Genomic DNA, 26357 nt, shown 5'->3' with positions numbered 1-26357 from the left:
GCTGCTCTTTCAGATGACCCTGGTGACCAACATGAACCACATCTTCTCCCCATAGGTGCAGAGTGCTGTCTCCACATCATTCAGTCCAGTGTGCATGGCAAGCAAAAAACAAATTTAGCTCTTAACTGAGGTGCTTTTGGTAAACCAAGTCCGTCTACTTGTGCCTTACTTACTCCTATTTTGGAAAGCCTCTGGTTCCTCCCCCCCTTGTGACACCTTCACACAGAATTGTGTGCACTCTGCTCCTTCTGAACGAGCAATTTGCATGCAGTAGTCTCTACCTGTCTAAACAGTTGAAATCCTAGTCACTTTTTCTTCCTCAGGGCCCAGCAGGAGCAACACTAATCTAAAGCAACACTGCTGCTTGGGAGAAGGCAGGAAAGGGTAATCTCATCATCTCCACTTTCTCCTCAAGCACCACTGCTCCAACATTAGTCTTATTACAACACAGAAGGAGCCGAGAAATTTACCAGAACAGCCTTACTCTGTTTTTTACCAATACAATCAGGCTCAGCTGCTTAGAGTCATCTACTTGCCTTGACAGTATAAATATGCAAAAAAATTCAAGGCACATTAATTGCATCACTGCACACCTCCCAAATCCATTTAAATTCTTACACCGAGAGGTACTTTACCACAGCAGTTACAGGCTGGAGGAAACCTCAACAGGTCATCGAGTTCAGCCACCTGTACTGAGGCAGGACCAAGTAAACCTCCACTATTCCTCACAGGTGTTTATCCAACCTGTTTTTAAAAGCCTCCAATGGTGGGAATTCCACAACCTCCTTTGGAAGATGATTCCAGAGTTTAGCTATCCTTACAGTTACAAAGTTTTTCCTAATATCTAATCTACATCTCCCTTGCTGCAGATTAAGCCTGTTACTTCTTGTCCTACCTTCAGTGGACATGGAGAACAATTAATCACTGTCCTCTTTATAACCATCCCTAAAATATTTGAAGGCTGTATCAGGCCCCCCCTAAGTCTTATTTTCTGAGGACAAAACATGGCCAGTTTTATTTAACCTTTTTTCATAGGTCAGTTTTTCTAAACCTTTTATTTTTTGTTGCTCTCCTCTGGATTCTCTCCAATTTATCTAGATCTTTCTTAAAGAAAGTACTGCCCAGTACTGGACAGTACTCCAGCTGAAGCCTCACTAGTGCCGAGTAAAGCCAGACAAGTACCCCCACACACACACTCCCCACACACCTTATTTACAACATTCCTGTTAATACATCCCAGAATTATATCAGCCTTTCATACAACTGCATCACATTGTTGACTCATTCAATTTGTGATCCACTGTAACCTCCAGATCTTTTCCCACAGTACTATTTCTACCCAATTATTCCCCACATTTTGTAATTATGCTTTTAATTTTTTCTTAATTGTGGTACTTGGCACTTGTCTTTACCAAATTTCATCTTGTTATTTCAGACCAATTCTTTAATTTGTCAAGGTCATTTTGAATTCTAATCCTATCCTCCAAAGTGCAATCACCCCCGTTTGGTGTCATCTGCAAAATTTTATATGCATACTTGCCACTCCATTATCCAAGTCATTAACTGAAATACCAACTAGCACTTGTACCAGACCCAGGACTAGGTATACCCTCCCTGTCGGACAACAAACCATTGATAACTACTCTGGGTATGGTCTTTCAGTTATGCATTCATCTTAAAGTAATTTCCTCTAGACCACATTTCCCTAGCTTCATGAGGAGAATGTCCTGTGGGACTGTCAAAAGCCTTACTAAAAATAAAGATATATCATATCTACTGCTCTCCCCCCGCTCACAATCTACTGGGTTATTAACCCTGTCAAAAAATTAGGTTGATTTGGCACAATTTGTTCTTGATACATCCATGCTGGCTATTTCTTATAACCCTATCCTCAAGGTGCATACAAATTGACTGTTAAATAATTTGTCCCAGTATTTTTCCAGGTATTGACATTAAGCTGATTGGCCCAGGTCCTCTTTGTTCCCCTTTTAAAGATAGGTGTTATGTTTGCCTGTCTCCAGTCTTATAGAGGACAGGTAAGGTCCCAAGAGTTCTCAAAGATAATTGCTAAAGGTTCCACAATTGCTTCAGCTAGCTTCTTAAGTACCTGAGGATGAATTTCCTCAAGCCTTGCTAACCTGAATATATAGAACGCATCATATTTTCTTTAACTTGTTCTTTCCCTATTTTGGCTTGAGTTCCTTCCCCCATGTTAATATTAATTGCGTTGGGTATCTGGTTACCATTAACCTTTTTAGTGAAGATTGAAGCAAAATAGGCATTAACATTTCTGCCTTCTTGAGGTCATCAGTTATTAGCTCTCCTTCCCCACTATATAGACCTACACATAGAGGAACTACACTTTCCTTCATCTTTCTCTTGCTCCTAGTGTATTTAAAGAATCTCTTACTGCCTTTTTAAGTCTCTTGCTAGGTGTAACTCATTTCATGTTTTAGCTTTTCTGATTGTCCCTACCCACTTGTCAATAAAAAGGGAAGAACTAAAGATCTATGCTTACCAAGTCAATAAGAGAATTTGATAAAATTTCATTTCCCTGCATCTACAGAGATTTCACACGCACTTCTAGAAAAAAAAGAGTTCCACATTTTAAAAAGGCAAACTGATGGGATGAATTGTGTCTTGTGTCCTAAGAGCAACCTGACTTTATAGTTTGTTACGCAGCTTTATTAAGAGCTCTCATTAACGGTTAAGTGCATTTTCAAAACTAAACTACAGCTCTGTGCCTAAGTAAGTCAGCATTTGAATTAAAAGCAAAGTTTGGGAGAAATTTTAAAGACTAGATTCATGAGAGCACTAAATTTGAAGTAGCATTAAAAAAGCCTCAGAAGTTGAACTGTTTTGTATATGGCATTTGGCAAAGATGAATCATTCCAAAGTCCTGATACAGGAATGTGTAGTACAAGAACACCTTAAGTTGTTAAATGTAAAGAAACTGTTAATAAGGTAAGAAGCTACTGCAAGCAGAGATATCTAGAGGGCAATAAAAGCTATATTGTTTCTTTAGCTTACATTTCATTTACTTCTGTGACATTACAGCAGAGATTCTGGCACTAGATTCAGGTCAAACGTTTTATAGTTTGTTACTAAACATTCTGGAGAAATGTGAACCCTCCCCCAGCCACAGCATTTGAATTCACCCACCACTTTAGCCACTATTATTCACTGCAGACTTGAGACTACATCATAGGTTCTGAAGGAACAGAAAAACAGAATTGCTTTCATGTTTCCCATGGTCTTGTGCTTCTCACTTAACCAAAGCATGCAATGAGAGCTCTTCAAAATAAGATTTAGTGATCAGAAATGCATATTCAAGAATTTCCATTTTCAAAACAGTTTAGATAATAATGCAAATACACTGCCTTTTAAGAAGTTTAATCAGTAACTGACAAGACAAGACGACACATTTGAGACATTAGTCTAGTCACCAAAAAAACTGTTTTGAGATTTGTCAGGTTTTTTACTAGATCACTAATAAAAGGAAAATATCTTAACTGAAGCTTTTCTAAGACACTCAATCTACAGCCTTCGCTCCAGAGGCCAAGACAGAACTACTTCTCTTAACGGTTTGGGCCTTCAGGGCCAGGGCTGGCTCTGGCTTTTTGGCCGCCCCAAGCGAAAAAAAACAAACAAACCACCACCACCAAAAAAACCTGCGATGCAGCCGGAGCGTGGGTGCAGGAGGACTGGCTGGGGGAGGGGAGGAGGGAGCAGGCGGGAGAGAGAGAAGGGGCGGCCAGGGCTACAGCAGGGGTGCTGCCACGTGGCCCCTCACGCTGCGCCGCCTCCTGCGAGGGCTCCGCTCTGGTGGGCGGGGAGGGAAGGAAGAGGACTACCCTGCAGGGCACTCTGGTTCTCCGCACTGCCACCCCCTACAGGGTGGCCAGAGCGGAACAACCAACCAACCAACAGAAGTGGCCGTGCTGCCCTAGGATTGGGCAGAATGCCGCCTCAAGCACCAGCTTGCTCAGCTGGTGCCTGGAGCCGGCCCTGTCCAGGGCAATAGCAGCCATCCACTGTATGCTACCAGAGTAAGACCACCACCACCACCTCCTCAACATACTAGTCAGTTTACGCTTTGAGAGCTTTGCATCTCAAACATGGCCTATTAGAGACCGATACATAGGATACATACTTTAAAGAGAAAAAAAAAAAAACTTCAAAAAAAGCTACCTTCACACCGAAGAAAGGAGGGGGACAGAAGAGAAATTCCTGAAAATTGTTTCTCGGGAGAAAATATTTACGAGGCAAGAACTTCTCTAAAAAGGCATCTTTGCAGAATTCAGGAGTAACAGTAAAGCTAACACCAACTAGTGGGCTTTGACATGGCCTCCCAGTTTGTGGTCAACCAAGCCATAGCATAGTGAGATTCAGACAGTCCTCTTGATAACAGCATTGTCCATCAAATTGGTGTCAAATAAAACAGTTGGCTGGACTTTAAGGGATTTAGTACGCTCCAAAAGAACCTTGAAGACGCTTTAATACCTAGCATATAGAGAAAAGAGTTAGTGAGTGAGGTTGAGAACCAGGAAAGTATGTTGGCAGTTTCACAGATTCGTTAAGTCTAAGGAACATCAAATAACTGACTCCCTACAACCATATCCAGTGGAAGCTTAGTAAGAAGGTGGGTCATGAAGGTCTGAAACTCACTTGGTCCACAAGCTTCTCTCACTGCCAACAGGCTAGAGGCCCTCCATGTAAGACTTGAGCTCACAGGAACAAAACTGTTCAAAAGCTTTCAAGCAGCTTTGTCAGGGCCACAATATCTGACAACTTTCTCTTTTACTGGGAGAAGGTTAGAAGTGTCAAGCCCCGCATGAATCTGACGACAAACTGCAGAGATAGGTTACCTTTGACTAGTTCATATTACACCATGCAGCGCCCTGACATAGCTTTGGGGAGTTAAGTTCTTTGAGTTTAACCTGAAGATTAACTATTCAAGCAGTTTGTGTGGAGCAAGTAAAAAGGGGGGCAGGAGGTCATGCACACCTGTTTACGTTATCCCACAGTTATTTTCCCCTCTTAGAATTGTAGGCCTTTCTGGCAGTTCCCTCTCCTCTTACCGCACCCCCCCACCCCAAGATGCCAGAAGCACGAGCCACGTTTTGGAAACACTACACCTATAGATCTGTTAGAAATAAAACTGGTGAGTTGGTTAGAAGGAGATGCGAGGTTCAGAGACAATCAGATACGGACCTGAGCGACTCAAGCCTGATGGGATTGGCTTTGGCTCTCTGCAGAGTTGACTGTGCTACACTGGCCCAGATACGTATAGTTATTCAGTTCAAACCTTTGAGCTTTGCTATTAATTTAGCTACCAGAGGGACTAGTGGAAAGGCATAAAGGTGCCTCCTTCGCTAGCGTGAAATGGAGAAAGTGTCCCTTGCTTTTACAGCCTTCTCTATATGGCACTGGCAGAGGACAAGTAGCTTCCTGGTCCATTTAATGGTGAAGAATCTTGTGTTCCTCACCTGGGGAAGATCCAGCCTGCTTCCCAATCCAGAGGCCACTTGTGAATTCAGTCTACAATAGTGTTCTTCTCTACAAAGTACACACCAATTACATGTGTTTTGTAGAAAAGCCTACTCCAATGCCTAGAAGGAGTGCCAACACAGTATGTTTGACAGCATTGCTACCAGGTGCTATGATAACACAAGTCAATTCTCAGGGAGGATAGGTCAATCAATTGCTATTAGACAAGATGGTCAGGGACGCAATCCTATGCCCTGGGTATTCCTAAGCCTGACAACAAGAAGCCGGAACTGGATGACAAAGGGTGGATCAGTCAGTAACTGCCCTGTTCTATTCATTCCCTCTGGAGCATCTGGCACCGGCCCCTGTCGGAAGTAAGGATACTGGTCAAGGTGGACCATTAGTCTGACCCAGTTTGGCCATTATGTTTTTAATTAATTAAAAAATAGCCTATTCTGGGAGATTGTTTTTCCATCTTTTGATTGGCATCTTAATCATGTGGTGGGAGTTTTTCCAAAATAAGTTATTGACAGAGTGCCAATTAGCAGAAGCAAGTCTCTAGAAATTTAGGACTTGCCTACTGTTGGAGTAACTATTTGTTAAGTTTCCAAGTGCAGAGAAACCCTCAATGATTTAAACAGATCTGACTGGAAGGAAAGAGATTTATGAGAAAGAATATCTGATATGACATCCCTGGATCTCTGCAGAAGAGCTGGAGCAGAGTAAGTGAAGCACAGATACTGTAAGGTGGTAGCATTTATTATCACCGGGGTGGAATTCAACCGACAGTAAGGACCCTGCTACTGCTGCTCTTAAGGATTAAAAAAAACCTCAGCCCTGTACTAAGGAGTTAAGATGCTAGAACAGGGGTGGGCAAACTTTTTGGCCTGAGGGCCACATCGGGGTTCCAAAACTGTATGGAGGGATGGGTAGGGAAGGCTGTGCCTCCCCAAGCAGGCTGGCACCCTCCCCCTATCCACCCCTCCCACTTCCCGCCACCTGACTGTCCCCCTCAGAATCCCCCACCCATCCAACACCTCCTACTCCTTGTCCCCTGACTGCCCCCTTCCATGACCCCCTGCCCCTAACTGCCCCACCGGGACTCCACCCCCTAGCCAACCCCCCTGCTCACTGTCCCCTGACTGCTCCCACCCCTATCCACACCCCCATCCTCTGACCACCCCATCCACTTGCTCCCTGACTGCCTCCCGGAACCTCCTGCCCCTTACCGCAACCCCCCTCCCCCGCTCCCCACCCCATTACCATGCTGCTCAGAGCAGCATGTCTGGCAGCCGCGCCGCCTGGCGGAGGCCAGCCACGCCGCTGTGCTGCCTGGCAGGAGCTCGCAGCCCCGCCACCCAGAGCACTGGTGGCACAGCGAGCTGAGGCTGCCGGGGTGGGGGAGGACAGCAGGGGAGGGGCCGGGGGCTAGTCTCTCTGGCCGGGAGCTCAAAGGCCGGGCAGGACAGTCCCGCGGGCCACCGTAGTTTGCCCACCTCTATGCTAGAATGAGAAACTTGCACACGTGTATCTTTGGAGAAAGACCCCTTGCAGTATTATGCTAGTGTATGGACACCTGTAAGCAAATGACTAGAAATTAGTGTTTAAACTAAAAGTTTTCTATTATTCAAACAGAAGTGCAGAGAACAAACAACATAACTGGATGAATTTTTGGGACTTTAACACACTGATATATTTATCAAAACATACCAATGAAGTGACAATTCATAAGAGAGTAACATGATTAATGAGTACAATGTTCCTATCAGAAGACAAACACCAGGATATATTTCAAAACAGATTTTAGTATTGTTTTCTTGCATTGTGCGTTTGAAGTCAAACCAGAGATACTATTCTTTTGCATATTACAAGTTGTAATATATGCAAAGCAGCTTTCTATCGAACACTGTTACTCTGTTCAATGCATGTTAAGGTTCAGTGTTAAAATGAAAATCCTCAGATGGAGGAGGATTCCATGTGAAAAGCCTTTTTTGGGATTATGCAAAAAGGACAAGTTTAATTTACAGGGAAGCGCTTGGAAAGCAGCTTCAATTACACTGCTCTACAGCCAAAATGCTTCTGAAATAAATGTAGTCAAACTTTACTAATTCTGGGTCACTTGACTTGGGAATGGCGGAGGATAAGTGAGTTATAAAGGGAAGGGATCTCAATTTAAACCAGAAATGACTAAAATACATCTTTGACCGGATCTATGAATAAATCTATGACTGGGTTTGGACAGTACTTGCTTTTTAGGCAAAACAAGGAATGATGCAATCTGAAGCTGGTATTGCCTCATACATGGTATGAATTGCATCATGTTATTCCTAGAAGGAATGGATGATGCAATCATAATGAAGCTTACATCACTCTGCTGAACAAATTGCCCTATATCAGCTCTAGAAATCATACAGTGTCGTGCTCTCTTATTGGTCAGTGTTTGATTTTGCAAAGGGACACATTTCTGTTTAGCCAAAGTGAGCAGAGATGCCTCGTACTTGTGTGAGCAGTGCAGATAACTTCTGCTATGTTTGTGGTGAAGTGACTTTTGCATCACAAAAGCGCAGTATAACCACTATGGTTAAGAAAGCCTAATCACCTTTATTTTGGCTGCAAAATTGGAGATCTGGACAAGAGGTGGGCCCCACACATATGCTGCAACACTTGTGCAACAAATCTTTGCCGGTGGTTGAACAGGAAAAGGAAATCTATGCCTTTTGTAGTGCCAATGATTTGGAGAGAGCCAACAAATCATACCAGCAATTGTTAATTCTGCATGGTGCCTCCAGTTGGGAAAGGTGTGTCAAAGAAGAAAAAGTGGACTGTGCATTATCCAAACATTCCATCAGCTATACGCCCAGTACCCCAAGGAGAAGGACTGCCGGTTCCTGATGCACCAGAATCATTCTCACTTGAGTCAGACAAGGAAGAGGATGAAACTTCTGGCCCTGAACCATCAATGTCACAGGACCCACATTTTCTCCCATCCTCCTCCTCTGAACCACACCTCATAACACAAGGTGAACTGATTGACCTTGTCAGGGATTTGGAACTACCCAAGAGTAAGGCAGAGCTGTTGGGCTCCAGACTACAGCAGTGGAATCTCCTGGCAGGTGATGTTAGGGTTTCCATGTTCCGTGACCGTCAAAAGGATCTTGTCCCATTCTTCTTCATGGAAGGTGATCTTGTAGCCTGCAACAACGTCGATGGTGTGTTGGCAGCCCTCAACATCGTTCACGATCCAGAGGAGTGGAGACTGTTCATTGATTCATCGAAGACGAGTCTTAAAGCTGTTTTACTGCATAATGGCAATGTTTTGCCATCAATTCCAGTTGGTCATGCAGTCCATATGAAGGAAACCTATGACAACATGGAACAACTTTTGAGGTGCATAAACTATGACCAACATCAGTGGCAGCTTTGTGGCGATTTGAAGGTTGTTGCTCTCTTGGTTGGTCTGCAGACTGGATACACAAAGTACTGCTGTTTTCTCTGCGAATGGGATAGTCATGCAAGAGATTCCCACTATATCAAGAAAGATTGGCCACTCTGACAGTCATTGGAGCCTGGGAGGAAAAGTGTTCAGCATCCACTACTTGTTGAATCAAGGAAGATTTTGTTACCACCCTTACACATCAAGTTGGGTCTGATGAAGAACTTTGTCAAGACCACTGACAAAACACAAGCAGCTTTCAAGTACCTCCAGGGAAAATTTCCAAGGTTAAGTGAAGCTAAGATAAAGGGAGGTGTCTTTGTTGGTCTTCAGATTCCTGAACTTCTTCAAGATGATGCATCACTAAAGAGACATTTTTTGCACTCTCATCTAGATTTTTTTCCACCGAACTGCGGAGCAGTGAGCGACGAGCACGGCGAGCGATTTCACCAGGACATTGCAACAATGGAGAAACGCTATCAGGGCAAATGGAGCCCATCAATGCTTGCAGACTATTGCTGAACAGTGACAAGAGATGCTCCATTTAATGAATACAAGAGACAAGCCAAGAAGCGCCGAGTAGACATTGAATATGACTAAACTATGTACATAATAGTTTTTTGCCTTTTGTTTCATAATACATTTTATTTATATAACCCTTTTGCTGATTTTTCAAGTGTTACATAAACAGGACAGGTGAAATATCATGTAAAGCAACTATAAACACATGAAAAGACCTAGGTTTACAATTTATGATTAAAACTCTATTATCAACACAATACACAGACATAAAATGTAAAAACTTAAATATCTTAGAAACAGTAGCCAGTTGTTTTAATTGTGATATTTGAATTCAGCACATCAAAATATATAAATAGCACATTTTATCTCTGAAGCAGACTTCTCAAAAATTGTAGACCAGTGTTACCTAAAGATACTTACTGTTTTCTATGGTTGGATCATATGAATCAACAAACTGGCCTTCCACAAACTGAATAGTCAATGAAGATTTCCCTATAAAGGAAGCAAAAAAAAAAATTCATTTAAATCCAAATTTAAATGCCACTGTACAGAAACATACTCCAATGAGTTAATTAAGCCATTCGAGCGAGAGTCTGCCACCAGGTACAAAGTGATATTACAATAATCAAATTTTCATGTGTTTTAGGAAATAAGCGTACAAACCTGTGATGGCTTAAACCCTAGCTACAGTTGGCTCAGTAACCGGGTTCAGTAAAGTACCAGTTCAATAGCCTGTTCTCAATCAGTACCAAAAATGATGCAAGAACTAGCACAGACAAGTCTGACAAGCTATTTTCAGCGAGGGTTCTGTTTCCTAGCATAGTCAGAGTACCCACTCCAGTTTATAGTATAGGAAACCAATTTCTATTCCAAGTGATGTTGATTAACATGTACTGTGATGTAAGTACCCACAAGACAAAGTGGAATTTTCATATTTGATTATAAAGACAAGCGCTATGAAAGAGAGAACAGGAACTTTACATTAAGAAAACAGGGAAGGGAGCAAGATGCTAAATAATGGCAATAATGAAAATCATTGCAGTGTCAGGATTAAAAAAACTGTTCCACACAAAAGTTTAAGGGCAAAGTCACTCACCTGATCTACGCAGGCATTCTATCACCTATACAGTATTGGGAGTGGTGAACAGTTACGTTTACCAGTTTGGAACACTAGAGAATGGCTGTGCCAAATCATATTACGACATTTTTATTAAAAGGCATTCATCCAATCTGTAGTAGTTTAAAGACTAAAACCACTATACTATAGTGTAGTTAAAACTCTTTTAATTGTTTCACTAAGAGACATTTAACCCTCTGCCCTCATCAGAAAAAAGTTAAGATGACTTTAGGATCCAAATTTGACTTTCAAGTCATATTAGTGAGAAACTTAGAATTTCACATTCCATTAACCTCGATTAAGAGCAGCCTGTCTCCACATCTTTCATTATTAATCCAGGGGCCTGTAATTTAAAAACAGTTATATGTCCAGCCCTTATGGTTCTGCAAAATTATACTGTTAAACTGATGCAAGAATGTCTGCCCAATTCTGGAAACAGTTTGAAATCAGTGAGAAGTATGAACTGCCTTATTCATTTCAATAGTATGACAAAGACTAAGAAGGATACATTTAACATCCTGCTCACATTTAACTGGTTTTAAAAGTCATGGTTCAGCAATAAAGCTCAGTGGCAAGTAATTCAATTTGTGTCTACCCAGCAACTTTTCTGTCATCACAACCATATTTGTGTGCTTACACCTTCAGAAGACAAGCATACAGAGCACAATGAGGGGCAGTGCACCCCAGTATGTCCTACTTCAAAGAGCTGGGAAGGAGAACTGGCCAACCAATGTCACACAAATAACTGGGGTCTAGGATGCACTGCAAAAAAAAAAAAAAAAAAAAAAAAAAAAAAAAAGTGTGCGCTCAACCACATTATAGGAAGACAAATGAGCCAGACTAGGCCTCTGACAGGGGTGAATCACTGTTGGCCGCTACAGTAAGCCATATGACATTGACAAGCAATATCCAGAGAGTTTCTGCACTACAGCAGTTGAAGAAGCATTTGACAATTTGTGCCAATCACTCCTTGTTCCTTGTAAGACTGCCACAAAAGTTGGAGGGCGGCATTCATAATTGGCAGGGAATAGCGTGCAACAATTATTAGAGGGGCCAGGTTCACATTCTGTGCTGCACCTACTTCCCTCAAGTGTTAGAAAAGTTCTAGTATCACACTAAGGAGCTGACAGAAAACCGCACCATTGGAGGTTTATTTATTTTTTTAAATTTCAATCTAATAGTATATATATTTATCAAGTCTACTTAAAAATGCAAGCTAAAGTCTTTTCATGGGCAAGACAAAATTTCCTATTCAACAGCTAATCCTTCCTAAAGCTGTGAAGAAAATCCTGATTCTTACACAGTTTAAGTATTAGAACAGTCAACTCTTACATGGGAGGGGCACCGTGATCTCAGATCTTGCAAATTAAAGCCTTGCAAATACACAATTAGACAAGTGACTTCATTTTAATTTAGTCTGACAAAATTCAGCTTTTGAAGTGATTCACATGGTCACAATTTAAGATGAAACTTGGGCAACTACTGAAGATTGGACTTGTTTTGTCCAGTTACGTCTTAGAGGTTAAGGGATTTTGCTAATTGCTCATATTAACCAGGATTCTCAAGCTCTCAGGATTCTGAGCAATATTTTCCCCAGCATTAATTTCCATGCACCACAACATGCTTCTTTTCAGAGATTACTGGATGTTGCCTGATTTGATAAGGGCTGTTTTAGAAAGGCACAACATATGTTCTCCCATCCCCAGGCCCAAGTTTATCACCTCAGCCCTACCAGAACCAGGTGTTCGAGCAGTGCAGCGTGCTACAAGATGTATCATTTACTGGGAAGCCTGGTCATCTGGTTACAGACTCTGCATGTTTTGTTTCACCATCACACAATCTGTGAGATTTAGACAGTACTTTTAAGCAGAGAGATAGCCATCATTTTGTTATTGTGAAGCAAGCATTTGGAAGCACCGTTGAACTTACTGCACCATTTCCAATGCAGTGACTCCTCTACATGCAGGAATTTGCCAGATCCTATTTCAACATTATATTTACCAACACTCTACAACATAATCCTACAAAAATTGCTAAGCGTTAGATATTTTTGGACCTGGACATTAGCGTTTTTTGCTCCTTTGTAACACAGGTTTAGTGTATTGGGGAAAGACGCTTCCAAACAGTTTCAGTGCTATCAAAATTGTTTCCGTAGAATGTGGTATTCCGAAAAGGGGCCTCAGGTCCCATTAACAACCAGAAGGCAAAATCTTAGCTAAGCTCAGAGTCAGGAACAGAGCACTTGTTGTCATAAAGCCATATTAAGCTATTAGATCTAGTGCTGTCAAGACGTAATTTCTCAAATAGACTACATTTGAGCCAAAAGAAGAGATGCTACAGGAGGTCTGTCACTTCAGGGCCTTCCAGTTAAAAAAATCGCCTGTATCCATCATAAGCTTACTGTTTGTGAGGCAAAAATAAGTCTGTATGCAGTTCAGCTGTAGTTGTCTCTTCGCTACTTCCAGTAAGTCACACGAGTTTAGTCAAGCTATAAAGATAAGCAACTGCACCATCCAAGAAGTCATGTCGGAATTTCTAAAGAAAAGAGTTCAGGCTAAATCAAGCATTATGTCTTACTACAACCAACCTAAGAATAAAACAGATTTTCAGCTCACACATTTAAAATGAACTGATATTATATACAGCAAGCAGTATTTTAAGCGACCATTCAAGGGAGTAGAAATAGCTCAACTAAGGTTGTATACAAATGAAGATGGAGCAGAGTTGTACTACCTGGAATACTTCGGTGTTTTCAGATAGGATGCTCAAACACGGTATTACGTAGGTTAGACTTACATATATGCAACAGGCTTGGAAATCAGATGGACCTTTTTCTGCTCAGTATAGCACGCCTTAGAATGGTTCTCTGCTGTATAGGATAGCATACTGAAGTAGTATTCTTGAAGTGATTCAAAACTGCAAAGAGCCAGGAACTGCACAGACAAAGCCAACATGCTCGGTTTTAGAGAATAGTTGGCCAACTGCAGGAACAGCCAATATGACTTTGATCAGTTAAGGGCAACGGCAACCATTTAGCTCTCTGGACTAATAGCTACTTTTGAAAATGAGAGGATGGAAAGAACATCCAGCTTTTCTAACGCAACTGAAAATGTTGCCTACAGCAGCACTGCCAGTATGCCCATCTTGGCCAAGAAATACTATAAAATGAGGGTATAAAATAACTTGGTGGATGCACATTTAAGAATGAGAGTTAAGAGTTCTAAGAATAGAAGGCAATGCTAAAATTTAACCTTCGCCTGTACTACAAAAATCTACTTGAATTATTTCCCTCCTCTCCCTCAGAAAGAATACCAAAGAGAAAACGGATAGGAAGAACCAAAAAACTCAATAGTTGTGTTTCACACTACTCCTCCCAAAACCTTGCAAATGCAAAAAATTAAGCCTGTGATGAGAACCCATTTGATAATTATTCCTGCTCAGTGCTCTAGAGAATGTTACACAGGGATAATGGCCAAATGTAACATTGGACAGAACTTCCCTCTGGAATATTATGAGTGTATGTAAGTATGGAGCACTATATAGTTAATCAAAGCAAACAAACAAAAACAGGGCGTTTAAAAAGGTGGTGGACCTCAGTGTTTTGGGGGAGGAAGCTGTCCAGTCCCAGCTGCGCTCCAGCTGTAGGAATTACTACATCTTCGGGCAGATATCAAGGGACATGATGGAAAGGGGCCATGACCTGGACGCACTGCAGTGCAGGGTTAAAGTGAAGGAGCTGCGGAATTCCTACCGCAAAGTATGCAAGGCAAACCGTCGCTCCGGTGCCCCCGCAACCTGCCATTTCTACAAAGAGCTGCACGCAGTACTTGGGGGCGACCCCCAACTCCACTCCGAAGACCACCATGGACACTTCAGAGCCTGGTTCAACAAGACAGGAGGAGGAAAGAGAGCGAGGATGCTGAGGAGAAGGGAGGCATTCCAGCATTCCTAGATGCGTGCAGACAGGAGCTGTTTTCAAGCCAAGAGGAAGGTAGCCAGTCACAATGGACAGTGCTGGGAGAAGGACAAATACCAGAGAAGGTGCCCGGTAAATGGCTTTTATTTTGGGAAGGAAGTTGTTCGGTGCGGGCTCTTGGGGCGAGGAGGGTTAGGGCTGCATGCATGCTTAGATGCAGAATAAGACATTGATGTGCTCTCTCACGTCGCAGTAATCGGCCTTAGTGATCTCTTCAAAGGTCTCATGCAGAAGCTGGGCAATCCGCTTGCGCAGGTTCCTTGGCAGAGGTACTGTGCTCCTTGTCCCAGTAAGGCTACCATGACAGCGCCACTGTGCTGTGAGGGGCGGAAGGACCATTACTGCACACAGGCAAGCTGCATATGGGCCAGGGCAGAAGCCGCATTGTAGTAGAAGACACTCCCTTGCTTCCCAGGTCACCCTCAGCGGCGAGATATCTTTCAGGACGAACTCATCCTGTGGAAAATGTGCGGACAGCATTCAGTATAGGGGCCCCCCCGCAGCTGTTGGCTCTCTCCAAGGCACAGAACCCCAGAGGACAGTAGACATGAAACAATCAATCCCCCTTGCCCCTGTGCTTACTCACTATTTTGGGGCTCCTGTGAGTTATATGCATTCGCTTTGGGACTGGCAATTTCTGCTATTGTGTACACTGTGCTTGTCTTTAAGTACGGCTGAATCATTGCTGTCTGGTGTGAACAATGCTGCCTCTGTTAAATGTTGCATTTTGGCTTTACAGATGCAACCTTGAGATCCCAGCTGTCCTTGTTATCAGACGAAAGACTCCAAAGAATCAGGAAGTGTCCGCGAAGAAGCAAAGAGGACATGCTGCATGAAGTCATGCAGCAGTCCCTTAACCAAAAATCAAAAAGTGCAGGAGTGGCAGGAGAGTGAAAGGAGGGTCCGCCAGCAGAATGCGGATCACTGGCACCAAAGCACAGAGCGGCTGCTAAGCATCATGGAGCGCCAAGCGAACTTGATACAGGTGCTCATAGCAATGGTGGGGGTGGGGGTGGGGGGAGAGCACTTCCATGCCTGCCCTCCCCGCCCCTGGCAGCTCTTGTCCCAAAACTCTCTTTTCCTTGAGCCCCCATGTCACTGCCAACCCACTTTCCCCAACATCCGGGTTCTTATTGCCACCAGCTGCCTCCAACACCTATAGCTTCACCACCCAACCCTGCAAACTACGACCCTTACCCACTGCACTCAACCCCCATCACCATGCATTTTAGCCAGCCTGAAGTGCAGCACTCATTGCACGGCACTCCAGACAGGAATGCTGAGTACGATAACAGGACATATGCAAATCTGTGATTGTCCTGTTCCCCACCCCATCCCCTTCAGCACAGATGTGTCATGCCCTTTTTGTTTCCCAGGCAGTTGTGTTTCTTTTCAATAAATGATTTTTTTGGCTTTAAAAACCATTATTTATTATTGCATTAAATAAAAAATACCGCAGCCCCGGAAAGCAACAGGCACTGCAAGTCAGTGCATCATACATAGCAAACACAGATTCCTACTAACATTGGAACCACTGCACTTCACTCCCATGCAGGGCACCAAACATTACTGGTGGCTTTCAGCCTCAAATTGCTCTCTCAAGGCATCCCTAATCCTTGCAGCCCTGGGCTGGGCCCCTCTAATAGCCCTGCTCTCCGGCTGTTCAAATTCAGCCTCCAAGTGTTGAGCCTCTGAGGTCCATGCTTGAGTGAATCTTTCACCCTCCTGTTATGGAGGGTACAGGGCAGATATAACCGTGGGGATGTTGTCATTGGCCAGGTCCAGCTTCCCATACAGACAGCGCCAGCGGCCCTTTAAACAGCCAAAAGCACACTCCACAGTCATTCTGCACTGACTCAGCCTGTTGAACCGCTTCTTGCTGCTGTCAAGACTCCCGGTGTAGGGTTTCATAAGCCATGGCATTAAAGGGTAAGCGGGGTCTCCAAGAATCACAGTGGGCATTTCGACTTCCCCTATGGTGATCGTCTGGTCTGGGAAGAAAGTCCTGGCTTGCAGCTTCCTGACTTGGCCTGTGTTCTGAAAGATGCATGTGTCATGCACCTTTCCGGACCAGCCTGCATTAATGTCAATGAAACAGCCATGGTGATCCACAAGCTCCTGGAGAACCATAGAGAAATATCCCTTCCGATTTATGTACTCTGAGGCTAGGTGGGCTGGTGCTAGAATTGGAATATGCGTCCCATCTATCACCCCTCCGCAGTTAGGGAAACCCATTTGTGCAAAGCCAGCCACAATGTCATGCACATTACCCAGAGTCACAGTTCTTCTGAGTAGGAGGTCATTAATGGCCCTGCAAACTTGCATCAACACAATTCCAACAGTAGACTTTCCCATTCCAAACTGGTTAGTGACAGATCGGTAGCTGCTAGAGTTGCCACCTTCCAGATTTCAATAGCCACCTGCTTCTCCACCGGCAGAGCAGCTCTCAATCTTGTGTCCTTGTGCTGCAGGGTGGGGACGAGCTCAGCACACAGTCCCATGAAAGTGTTTTTTCTCATCCGAAAGTTCTGCAGCCACTGCTCGTCATCCCAGACTTGCATGACAATGTGATCCCACCATTCGGTGCTTGTTTTCCCGAGCCCAAAAGTAGCATTCCACTGTGGTGGTATCCACAGACATGCTCACAAGCAATCTCGTGTCGTATGCATTATGCGAGTCAACATCATCGGCGGACTTCTCACTGTCAGTTTGTAGCTTAAGGAGTAACTACTGCAATTCGCGACGTGCTACATCTGCAACTGTAGCCATGCCCCAAGTCTAACTGTAAGGCACAAGAGATATTACCCATGGCTGCTAGTTGAAACTGCTAATGGTGTAAGGAGGAACTAAGAGACAGCTGGCCCTGCTCCACCCCCTCCCTGGATCCTGGGGACTTTGGACACTGCTGGCAAGGAGACGCCATTGGAAGAATGCACACTAGAAGTAGAATATGTAGTGATAATCACTGAAAGAACCCATATTCTAATTATGGCTCAGCTAATTTGGTTATAGATCCTGGATGTCTTGTAAGAACTTTGAGATTCTACCCATAGTGCACTGCACATCAACACAAGCACTCCTGGTGAGTACATGCAGCACTGATATAAGCAACCAAGCATGCACACGCACAAGCCATATATTAACTGTGGCAGCTTTATGCTGATATAACTTGCATGGACCAAAGTTTGTAGTACAGACATGGACTTAGTATGCTTCGACTTACTACCACTTCAAACAGCAGTACATCAAAGCACACTATGAAACTTTTAGAGCACTATAGCAATGTCCACCACACTGGACATTACTGCACAGCAAGCTAGTGCACTGTAGATTCACACCCTGGCGTGCCATACTAACTCACTATGTAGATAAGTCCTTGATGTTTTAATTATTCAACTATATTCCTACAGCTAGACAGTATTTAAAATAAATTCTTGCAGGTCACCGTTGAGAGCTACAGGAAGTTAAAGTAGACTAGTGTTTTACTTTAGTCTGATACTGATGCCAGATTCAATTATAAAGTGTTAAGTGGCTGCACTGTAGACGCCAAAGAATTGTTTGGCACTTCCATAAGACAGCACTGCACACCCTGACATCCAGCATTTAATTGCAGCAGAACCTACCCTTGTAAGTTATTTACTGTATTCTAAACAATAGACTTTCAACTTTTGTATAAATATAGCAATAGCAGGATCCGTGCCTTGTTCAAACACAGAGTCCCTTCCTTTCATACAAAAATGTTAACCCTTGGTTGAGTGAGCTAGCATTGAGTCAGAAAACTACAAGCATAAACATTTAAGGATCTGACAGAGAAAATAATATAAAGCAGGCAAGTCAAGAGTTAATCCTAGCAGTGTCCTTAAATAACCCTACTGTGGCTTGATATTACAGCTGAACATGCTGCCTCTAGTGTCCCAGCTACTGTTAAAAAGTTTACTGCACTAAGTTTGACGGCTAAAAGGTAAAACCAATCATAAAAAGAAGTTTTTAATTAAAAATGGTATTTAAGTCTTATTTCAGTCCCCTGCTGGGAGCAGCCATTTTGTTTATCTTGGTATTCTCGAGCATCCCCACTGTAAAGACTGTTTAATCCAGTTCTCAAAGACTTTTTAGTTTTAATAATGTTACTAATTAAGTATTAAATATTGCATAAATCCTGACCATTAGAATTTAACATTAGGTCCTAGGTGAGTCTAATGCAATGGCTTTGGTGTGTTACAGGCCCCACTAATACTGTAGTAACATGCTTGGACATGACAGCAGGTTTTTGTTCTCCGTCAGATACAATAGTGACACTGGCTATTTAGTATGTAATAGAAGTATCTGTTCCCTCTGATTTAATACTGAATGGATACCGCATCACGATGTTATGAGTCCTGTACTGAGAGGTGCCATCATTCAAAATGACTTAAAAGCAAACTCCTGGCTCCTTTTGTAATATTAGAAATACTGTAACTTTTTGCCAGAATAAGGGGGTGTTTGCTCCATCTTCCTGCACAAATGCTTAAATTCCCCAGTACAGTTTTTGTGATCTGCCCTACTATAAATGCTATAGAGATGTCACAGTCCACTCCAGAGATGGCTGCATTATTTCATGCATTTTTTGTTTATACTTGACAAGCATGAAGGCTTTCAAATGACTATGTCAAGAAAAGTGAGCCAAGGTTCATAACACACTGATAGGGTTTTTAAACCACACAGAGACTAAAGCTTTGTCTACACTGGACTTTCGCTGGTAAAACTTTTGTCATTGGGGGGGGAGAGCACATCCCCAAACGACAAAAATTTTACCGACGAAAAGCACTGGTGTGAACAGTGCTTTGTCGGCAGGAGAGCTCTCCTACTAACAAACCACTTGTTGGGGGTAGAATTTTTTTTTGCAGCGGGAGGGGTCTCTCTGACAAAGAGTGGCTACACCTTTTAGTGCCACGGCTCTAGCAGCACATCTGTGTTGCTAAAAGGAGCGTACTGTAAAGATAGCCTGAGGTTATGGCTACATTACAGTTTAGGTTGATATAACTCATGTTGCTCAGAGGTGTGAATAAGCCACCGCCGGAGCATTGCAAGTTCCACTGACCTAAGCGCGGGCCGCAGGGACGTGCTGGCCGCCACTTCCCGCAGCTCCCATTGGCTGAGAACGGCTAACCTCGGCCACTGGGAACTGCGGGGGGGCTGTGACTGCGGATGGTCAATATAAACAAAACGTCTCGCGGCCCACCAGCTGATTATTGTGATGGGCCGCGTGCTAAAGGTTGCCAACCCCTGCTCTACACCCAGATAAGCATGCCACATCGTGCAAAACCGGAGAAAAGCCTGGGCTACACTAGCAAGGGGGTTAGAACTAAGATACGCAACTTCAGCTACGCTATTCGCTGAAGTTGCGTATCTTAGTATAGCTGATACACGTATCTATTTGCGTAGCTGAAGTCGAAGTATCTTAGTTCGACGTACCTGGCAGTCCTCATGGTGGCAAGTCGACTGCCGTGGCTCCCCCGTCAACTCCACTTACTCCTCCTGCCAAGGTGGAGTATGGGTGTCGATTAGCAGATCGATTTATCGCATCCAGACGAGACGCGATAATCGATCCTCGATACATCAAACACTACCCACCAATCCAGCGGGTAGTATGTACCCAAAGTCATAAGAGACAATCCAGCTAAAAGACAGGCAGGTCACCAAAAGCCCAATTAGTCCCTCATAGAACAAAAAAAACCTAACACAGAAAAGATTCTTTTTCAGATCACTTCTGAGGGGTGGTCTGCAGTATGAAATTGGGTCAGTATAACTATATCACTCAGATGTGAAAAATCCACCCGAACAACGCAGTTAAACCAACCTAACCCCCAGTGTAGACAGAGACTTCTCTCGTTGATCTAGATCAGAGGTCTCAAACAAGCGACCCACGGGGCTCTTGCGTGTGGCCCGCCAAGCTCCCTGCGCCACCCCCCGGCCCCTCTGCCTACCCGTGGGATTACCCCCTGTGGCGTTACAAGTCCTATGTTGCTGTCTGACACAGCTGGCAGCACGCCCCTTCGGGCCGGGGGAGGAGGGGGAAGGAGGCAGAGAGCTCCTGCATTGCCTCCTTCCAGGCACCGCCTCCTGCAGCTCCCATTGGCCAGGAAAAGGGAACCGCAGCCAATGGGAGCTTCGTGGGCAGTACCTAGAGGAGCGGCAAGAGCAATGCATGCACAGAACCCTGAGCACCCCCTCTCCCAGGGGCTGAAGGGACATGGTTCCAGCTGCTTCCTGGAACAGAGCGGCGCGGCCAGGGCAGGCACGGAGCCTGCCCTGGCCCCACTGCGCGCCGCTGCTACCCCGGAGCTGCTCTAGGTAAGCGGCACTGGGCTGGAGCTCGCACCCTGAACCCCTCCCACACCCCAACCCTGAACCCCCTGCCACATCCCACACCCCTCCTGCATCCCAACCCCCTGCCCTGAGCCCCTGACATCCCTCCTGCACCCCAACCCCCTGCCTTGAGACCCCTGCCACATCCCACACTCCTCCTGCACTCCCTGCCCTGAGCCACTTGCCGCACCCCTCACCCTCTTGCACCCCACCCACCAACTCCCTACCCTGAGCCCCCTGCCGTACCCTGCACACCACCTGCACCTCAACTTCCTGCCCTGAGCCCCCACCGCATCCTGCACCCTTTCTGCACCCCCTGGGAGTAGTGTTGGGGTGGGGACTTTGGGGAAGGGGTTGGAATGGGGCAGGGAAGGAATGGGAAGAGGTGGGGCATGGGTGGGGCCTAATAGAAGGGGTGGAGTGGGGGCAGGGCCAGAGGCAGCGAGGGGGGGGTGTCAGTGATGCAGCCCTCGGTTCAATGCACTAGTCCTCATGTGGCCCTTGTGGTCATTTAAGTTTGAGACCCCTGATCTAGATACTGCCTCTTGGGGAGGTGGATTACCTACGCTGACAGGAGAATCTCTACTGCTGGCACAGGTAGAGTCTTCACTGAAGTGCTACAGCAGCTCAGCTGCAGTGTTTTAAGTGTAGACAAGCCCTAATTAAATCTGAACCTTCAGATAAGGGAAGTTCTCATTCCTTAAGCTTATGTCCTCAGCTACGTATCTAAGACATGCAGGAAAAAATGTCATGTCCAAAGGTCCATCATACCACAGCAGATACATTGAGACATTGGAGTTGGGGGTAATACTTTACGGAAACCCAACCAGCCACCTCGTCAAGGCTATTCTAACAAATTACCTCATTTAAGAAATGGACACTATTCTAGTGGGAAGACAAGTGTGTCTGCCTCAAACAGATAATCCACAATAAGATGATCCAATGGCAAACATCAGACCCATCTATGCTGCTTTTCAGCAAATTGTCTGCCATCCTCAAGAGACTCAGAAAGACTCAAACAACTCAAAACAGCCTCACATTCTTACTTCATTTCATCTCATGCAAACCTATTATTCTCACACTGAATTTTCAAGTATTTTATTTTCTGAACATTAACCATCAGGCTACACAAAACACGTAGATTGTTTTTAAAGTTCATAATTTTTTAAAAACTTCTATGCCATCATTGTTTAGGATGCAAATATTAGTTGACTTTACCAGAGTCTATGAATGTTTTGAATACTAAATAGCTGATTAACCCTAGCTACTAGAGTTTGGTAACAGAGTCAAGTTCCTCCCACAATGAAGAAACTGCTAGTTATTTTCTGGGAAAATAATCACCTGGCTTCTAACCTAACTGCCTGCATCTTGTGGAGTCAAAACAACCACCTTGTCCACATTCAGAAGTTGGAATGGTTTAACTTAAATTGGAGTGCTGTCTTTTCAGTAAGCAGTCTCCTCAACTTTCCTCTTCTGACAGCAATAGTGTGGTTGAGTATCTTTCCAAACATCTAAAGGAGACTGGGGTATGGATGAGTGCAACGTGGCTGAAGCTCAATCCAGACAAAACAGAGATGGTAGTTTGGAGGAAAGCAAGTGGAGTGTACGGGAGAGACTATGTCTGACCTTCCAGATGAGGGTGTTTGTCCATTAGTTACTCATGTTTGCAGCATGGGTGTCTGTTTAGATTCTCAATTATTGATGGATTATCAATTTTTGGCAATAGGAAAGATGGACTTCTCAATTGTACTTAGCAACATCTCGTGGATATGGACCTCTTTCACAACTGATGCTTTGTCATCTCAAGATTAGGCTACTGAAATACACTTTTTGGGAGTACATCTTAAAATCTACTCAGAAAATTAAGACTAGATGGAACGTGGAAGGCTGCTTTGTAACTAGTGTGCCAAACATTACATCATGCTTAATGATCTGAATTGGCAGCTTATGATTTTCCAGGTGTTGGCTTTAACCTATAAAGCTGCAAACAGCCTAGGCCCTGCCTACTCAAGTGACTCTCTCTCCATGCCATATCGCCAGAGTCAAGATTGGTGTGGGTATTAATGAGATGAAGCATTCTTGATTTGAAAGAGAACTGTTGGCAGAACATTCTCTAAAAGGGTCCTTCAGTTTTGGAATTAGCCCCAGTCTTGTTCAGAAATTGCTCTGCAGAACATGCTGCAAAGTTCATATTTTAGGGAGCTTTCAAAAGTGAGCGCTTGAGAGATGGTTTTAGGCAGAGTATCTTTCCTCATTTTTCTTTCACTCAAGCCTTGATCAATTATTGCTTTATCTGGTGGAGGTTGTCAATGTTTCTCTACTGAGTAGAGCTTTTGAAGCCATTGTCAGTCTCCTAGATACTAACAATAAGCTAGGAATCTTATCACTTCAGTGTCCTTCATCAATAAACAGTTTCACAGAATGAAAGCAATGTTCCAATGAACTCTTTATTTCTTGCTGTAGTTTGAATTATTTACTAAAACAAGTGCATGAAAAACATTTGAGACTATATTCAGGAATTCTAGCCCAAAGGCTTCCCTCATAACTTATAGTGGTCAGAGATTGTTTGCAGTGTTGTTGTACCCATGCGGCTTCCAGGATATTAGAAGAACAAGGTGGGGGAGGTAGTATCTATTTTTGGACCAAGAAAGACAAGCTTTCAAGCTCACCAGACCTGAAGAAGAGCTCTGTGTAGCTCAAAAGCTTGTCTTTCTTGGTCCAATAAAAGATATTACCTCACCCACCATAGAATATCAGAATTGGAAGGGACCTCAGGAGGTCATCTAGTACAACCCCCTGCTCATGTCTCTTTAGTGGCCAGAAAGAAAGAATTGAGTTGAGACTTAATCCATTTCTAGAATCAAATCACTCAAATGGTAGAAGTACAGGGAGGGACCCATATTCTATAGGGAAGTAACTGATGTTACTCACTTTTAAGCAGTTACATAACTTTATGTTAAACAGTCTTACCACCTACTTTTTAGCATGCATCCTTTTTATTACTGTACACGTGACTGTAGAAACACCCATTCTTATATAGCGTATAGCAATTTGTTACTCTTCTATCCAACAAAATTCAACGTTTGGGGGCTTTTCTGCTGAATTGGGGCCTAATTGAGTAAATTCAGCCACTTAACAATATTTAACATTTATACTGCAGTTGTTACTGAAAGCCCCCTGTTGTGCACAGAGATTTTATTCTCCTTCATGTTTCACAACTATTTAAATATAGGCCCCTACTGAAGATCACATTTTCAATTTTTACTAATCACAGAGGTGACACAGGGAGTGGCTTAGCTATGTTAATTTTTAAAACGTTTCTTTTGTTGCAAGATCAGAAATTGTGTTCCATTAAGGCCAGGAGAACCCTAAGATCTACCTGAAGAAAAGGGTAATCATAGAGTATGGGCAGACAAAGAAAAACTGATTATAACTGTTAGTTTCAGACTGCAGCTGGATGGTTCTGGGGAATTCTTCTGCTTAGGTTAATTTGCATGGGCCAACAGCAGTAGTGCTGCACATGTTCAGTGAAGCGATAAGGCACAGACCCAGCACTGCACTGGCAACACTACTACTATATAAACCTGGAGCATCTTAATAAATTTGGGATGAGAAAAACATCCAGAGACCAGCCATCAAAAAAGAAGAGATGTCCCCCGAGACTGAGGCTAGAGCAGAGTTACAAGCGGGAGGAAAAGAGACACAGGGCGAACTGGACATGTAACACAACAGTATATTTCACCCAGACAGGTGCAAATCAATGCCAGAGGAAGAATCTAGCAGCAGGAGAGGGCTTATGTCCTTTGTGCAGGGGCCTGTGGGGGAATTAACAGTGAAAAGAATCACCCCATAGCTTCTCTGAACCAATGGAACTGATGCACCCCAAGTAATGTACCTAGTTGGTATCTCAGCAATCACATCTCAAGGGCTCATAATTACTAAAAAGGTTCTGGGCAAACAATCACTCCATCATACACACAACAGCCTGTAGGGAAACATGAGAATTCATGTAAACCCTGCTAAGTGAATGTTTTATATTAGAAATTTTAACTTGGTAGCAAGAATGATAGCTTTACAGTGAGCCATACAGAGTGGGCATCACGCCTTTCAGTAAGATAGCAGGCACCTGGCCATTAGGATTAAGAATACTTCGCACAAGAAGCGTTTCTGACCAGGTGCCCTTTTCAGAAAGCCGCACGAGAGGGCTAGGTGAGGTCTCCCGGTAATGGCTCGTTGATCGGCACACTGCCCCTCTCCTAGCCCGACGGCCCTGAGGCCAGCCTGATCCCGAGGCAGGCGGCGCTCTCGCCTCCAGGGCCGAGCACGGTGCCAGCCATCAGACCGGCGAGGAAGGCGGCTCCTCTCCGTCACTCGGAGCGGTTTCTGGCGGCACCGCGCACGTTTAGGGCGCCCCAAGGTCTGGGGGAGTGACGCTCCCGGACTCCCCGCTGCCCCGGGCCCATGGCAGCTCCCGGCCGGGCTACACCTGTCGCTGGGGCCTCTCAGCGCTGGGTGCGGAACCGGCCCGCAGGACGCTCAGCGGGAAGGGAACCCCCTCCTCGGGTTCGGCCAGGCTCGCAGCCCAGAGCCGCTGCCGAGCTCCCGCCGCACTCCCCGCCTCCGGGGAGACCCACCCGCGACAACCAGCCCGGCCACTCACCAGGAGCCGCCCCAGCCTCCACACGGCAAGTTTCCTAGGACCGCAGCCCGGTCCCGGGCTCTCCAGAGCGGCTGCCCGAGCGCCTGCCGCCGCCCCAGCCTCTCCCCCCGGCCCGGCCCGGCAGCTTCGACTCCCCCACCGCCCCCGCTGCAGGAACCACAGCCCCGCGCTCACCCACGCTCCGGTAGCCCAGGATCGCGATCTTGCGGGACTTGGACGGCGGCATCTTCTCCCCGCCCGGCCCCGACCCACATCAAGGGCGGCGGCTCCGGCTGAGGCGGCGGCGAGGCGGGCCGGCGGGACTGGACGGGAGACCCCGAAGGCGAGAGAAAGAGGAGACGGCGACGAGCGACATGCAGGGACCGGCGGCCCCACCGACCGCACAGGGCTCCCGACGCGCAGCAGCAGCAGTGCTGTCCTCACGTGACCTCTACATCACCAGCCGCACGTCGCTGAACGTCGTTACGTCACGAAGCGAGTCTGCGATTGCGGAGCTAAAAACCGGCCGGAAACGCGAGGGCGCGGAAAACTCGCTGCGTCATGCTCCGCCTTCACACCTCCCCTTAGCTACGGAGCCAGTACGCCCTCTGATTGGGCCTGACCCGTAATGTAGGTTATACTATCCGGCACGAGATTGGCAGCGGGCTGTGGACGCTGACTAGCCAGCGCTAACGATTGGCTGTATTTGAAGGGTGAGGCGGGGCTAAATGGTGGAGCAGCTAAATCGTGATTGGTGGCGAGCGTAGAGATGCGCATGCGTGAGCGATGGGGGCCTTACTGGGGTTGGTTGGTTTAGGCTCAATCGGCCTTGCGC

The 26357-nt window shown here is 45.0% G+C and overlaps 1 protein-coding gene across 2 annotated transcripts in view; it reads right to left on the bottom strand.

Annotated features, from left to right (window-relative positions):
- Positions 1-25989, bottom strand: part of RHEB (Ras homolog, mTORC1 binding) — a 60312-nt gene extending 34323 nt beyond the window's left edge. Inside the window, exons 1-2 of one of the 2 annotated variants that reach the window (XM_054021194.1) lie at positions 25718-25989; positions 9866-9937 (exon numbers count right to left, since the gene is read on the bottom strand). In XM_054021194.1, coding sequence (XP_053877169.1) covers positions 9866-9937; positions 25718-25769 — 124 coding nt within the window. In that variant the 5' untranslated portion in view covers positions 25770-25989. The remainder of the gene's footprint in view (positions 1-9865; positions 9938-25717) is intronic. The other variant, XM_054021193.1, reaches the window with a different exon arrangement.
- Positions 25990-26357: the final 368 nt, after the last annotated feature.

This window comes from Malaclemys terrapin, chromosome 2 (genome assembly GCF_027887155.1).
Source record: "Malaclemys terrapin pileata isolate rMalTer1 chromosome 2, rMalTer1.hap1, whole genome shotgun sequence".
Classification (NCBI taxonomy): Eukaryota; Metazoa; Chordata; order Testudines; family Emydidae; genus Malaclemys; species Malaclemys terrapin.
Note: the sequence above shows the minus strand (reverse complement) of the source record. Positions and strands in the feature narration are given on the sequence as shown.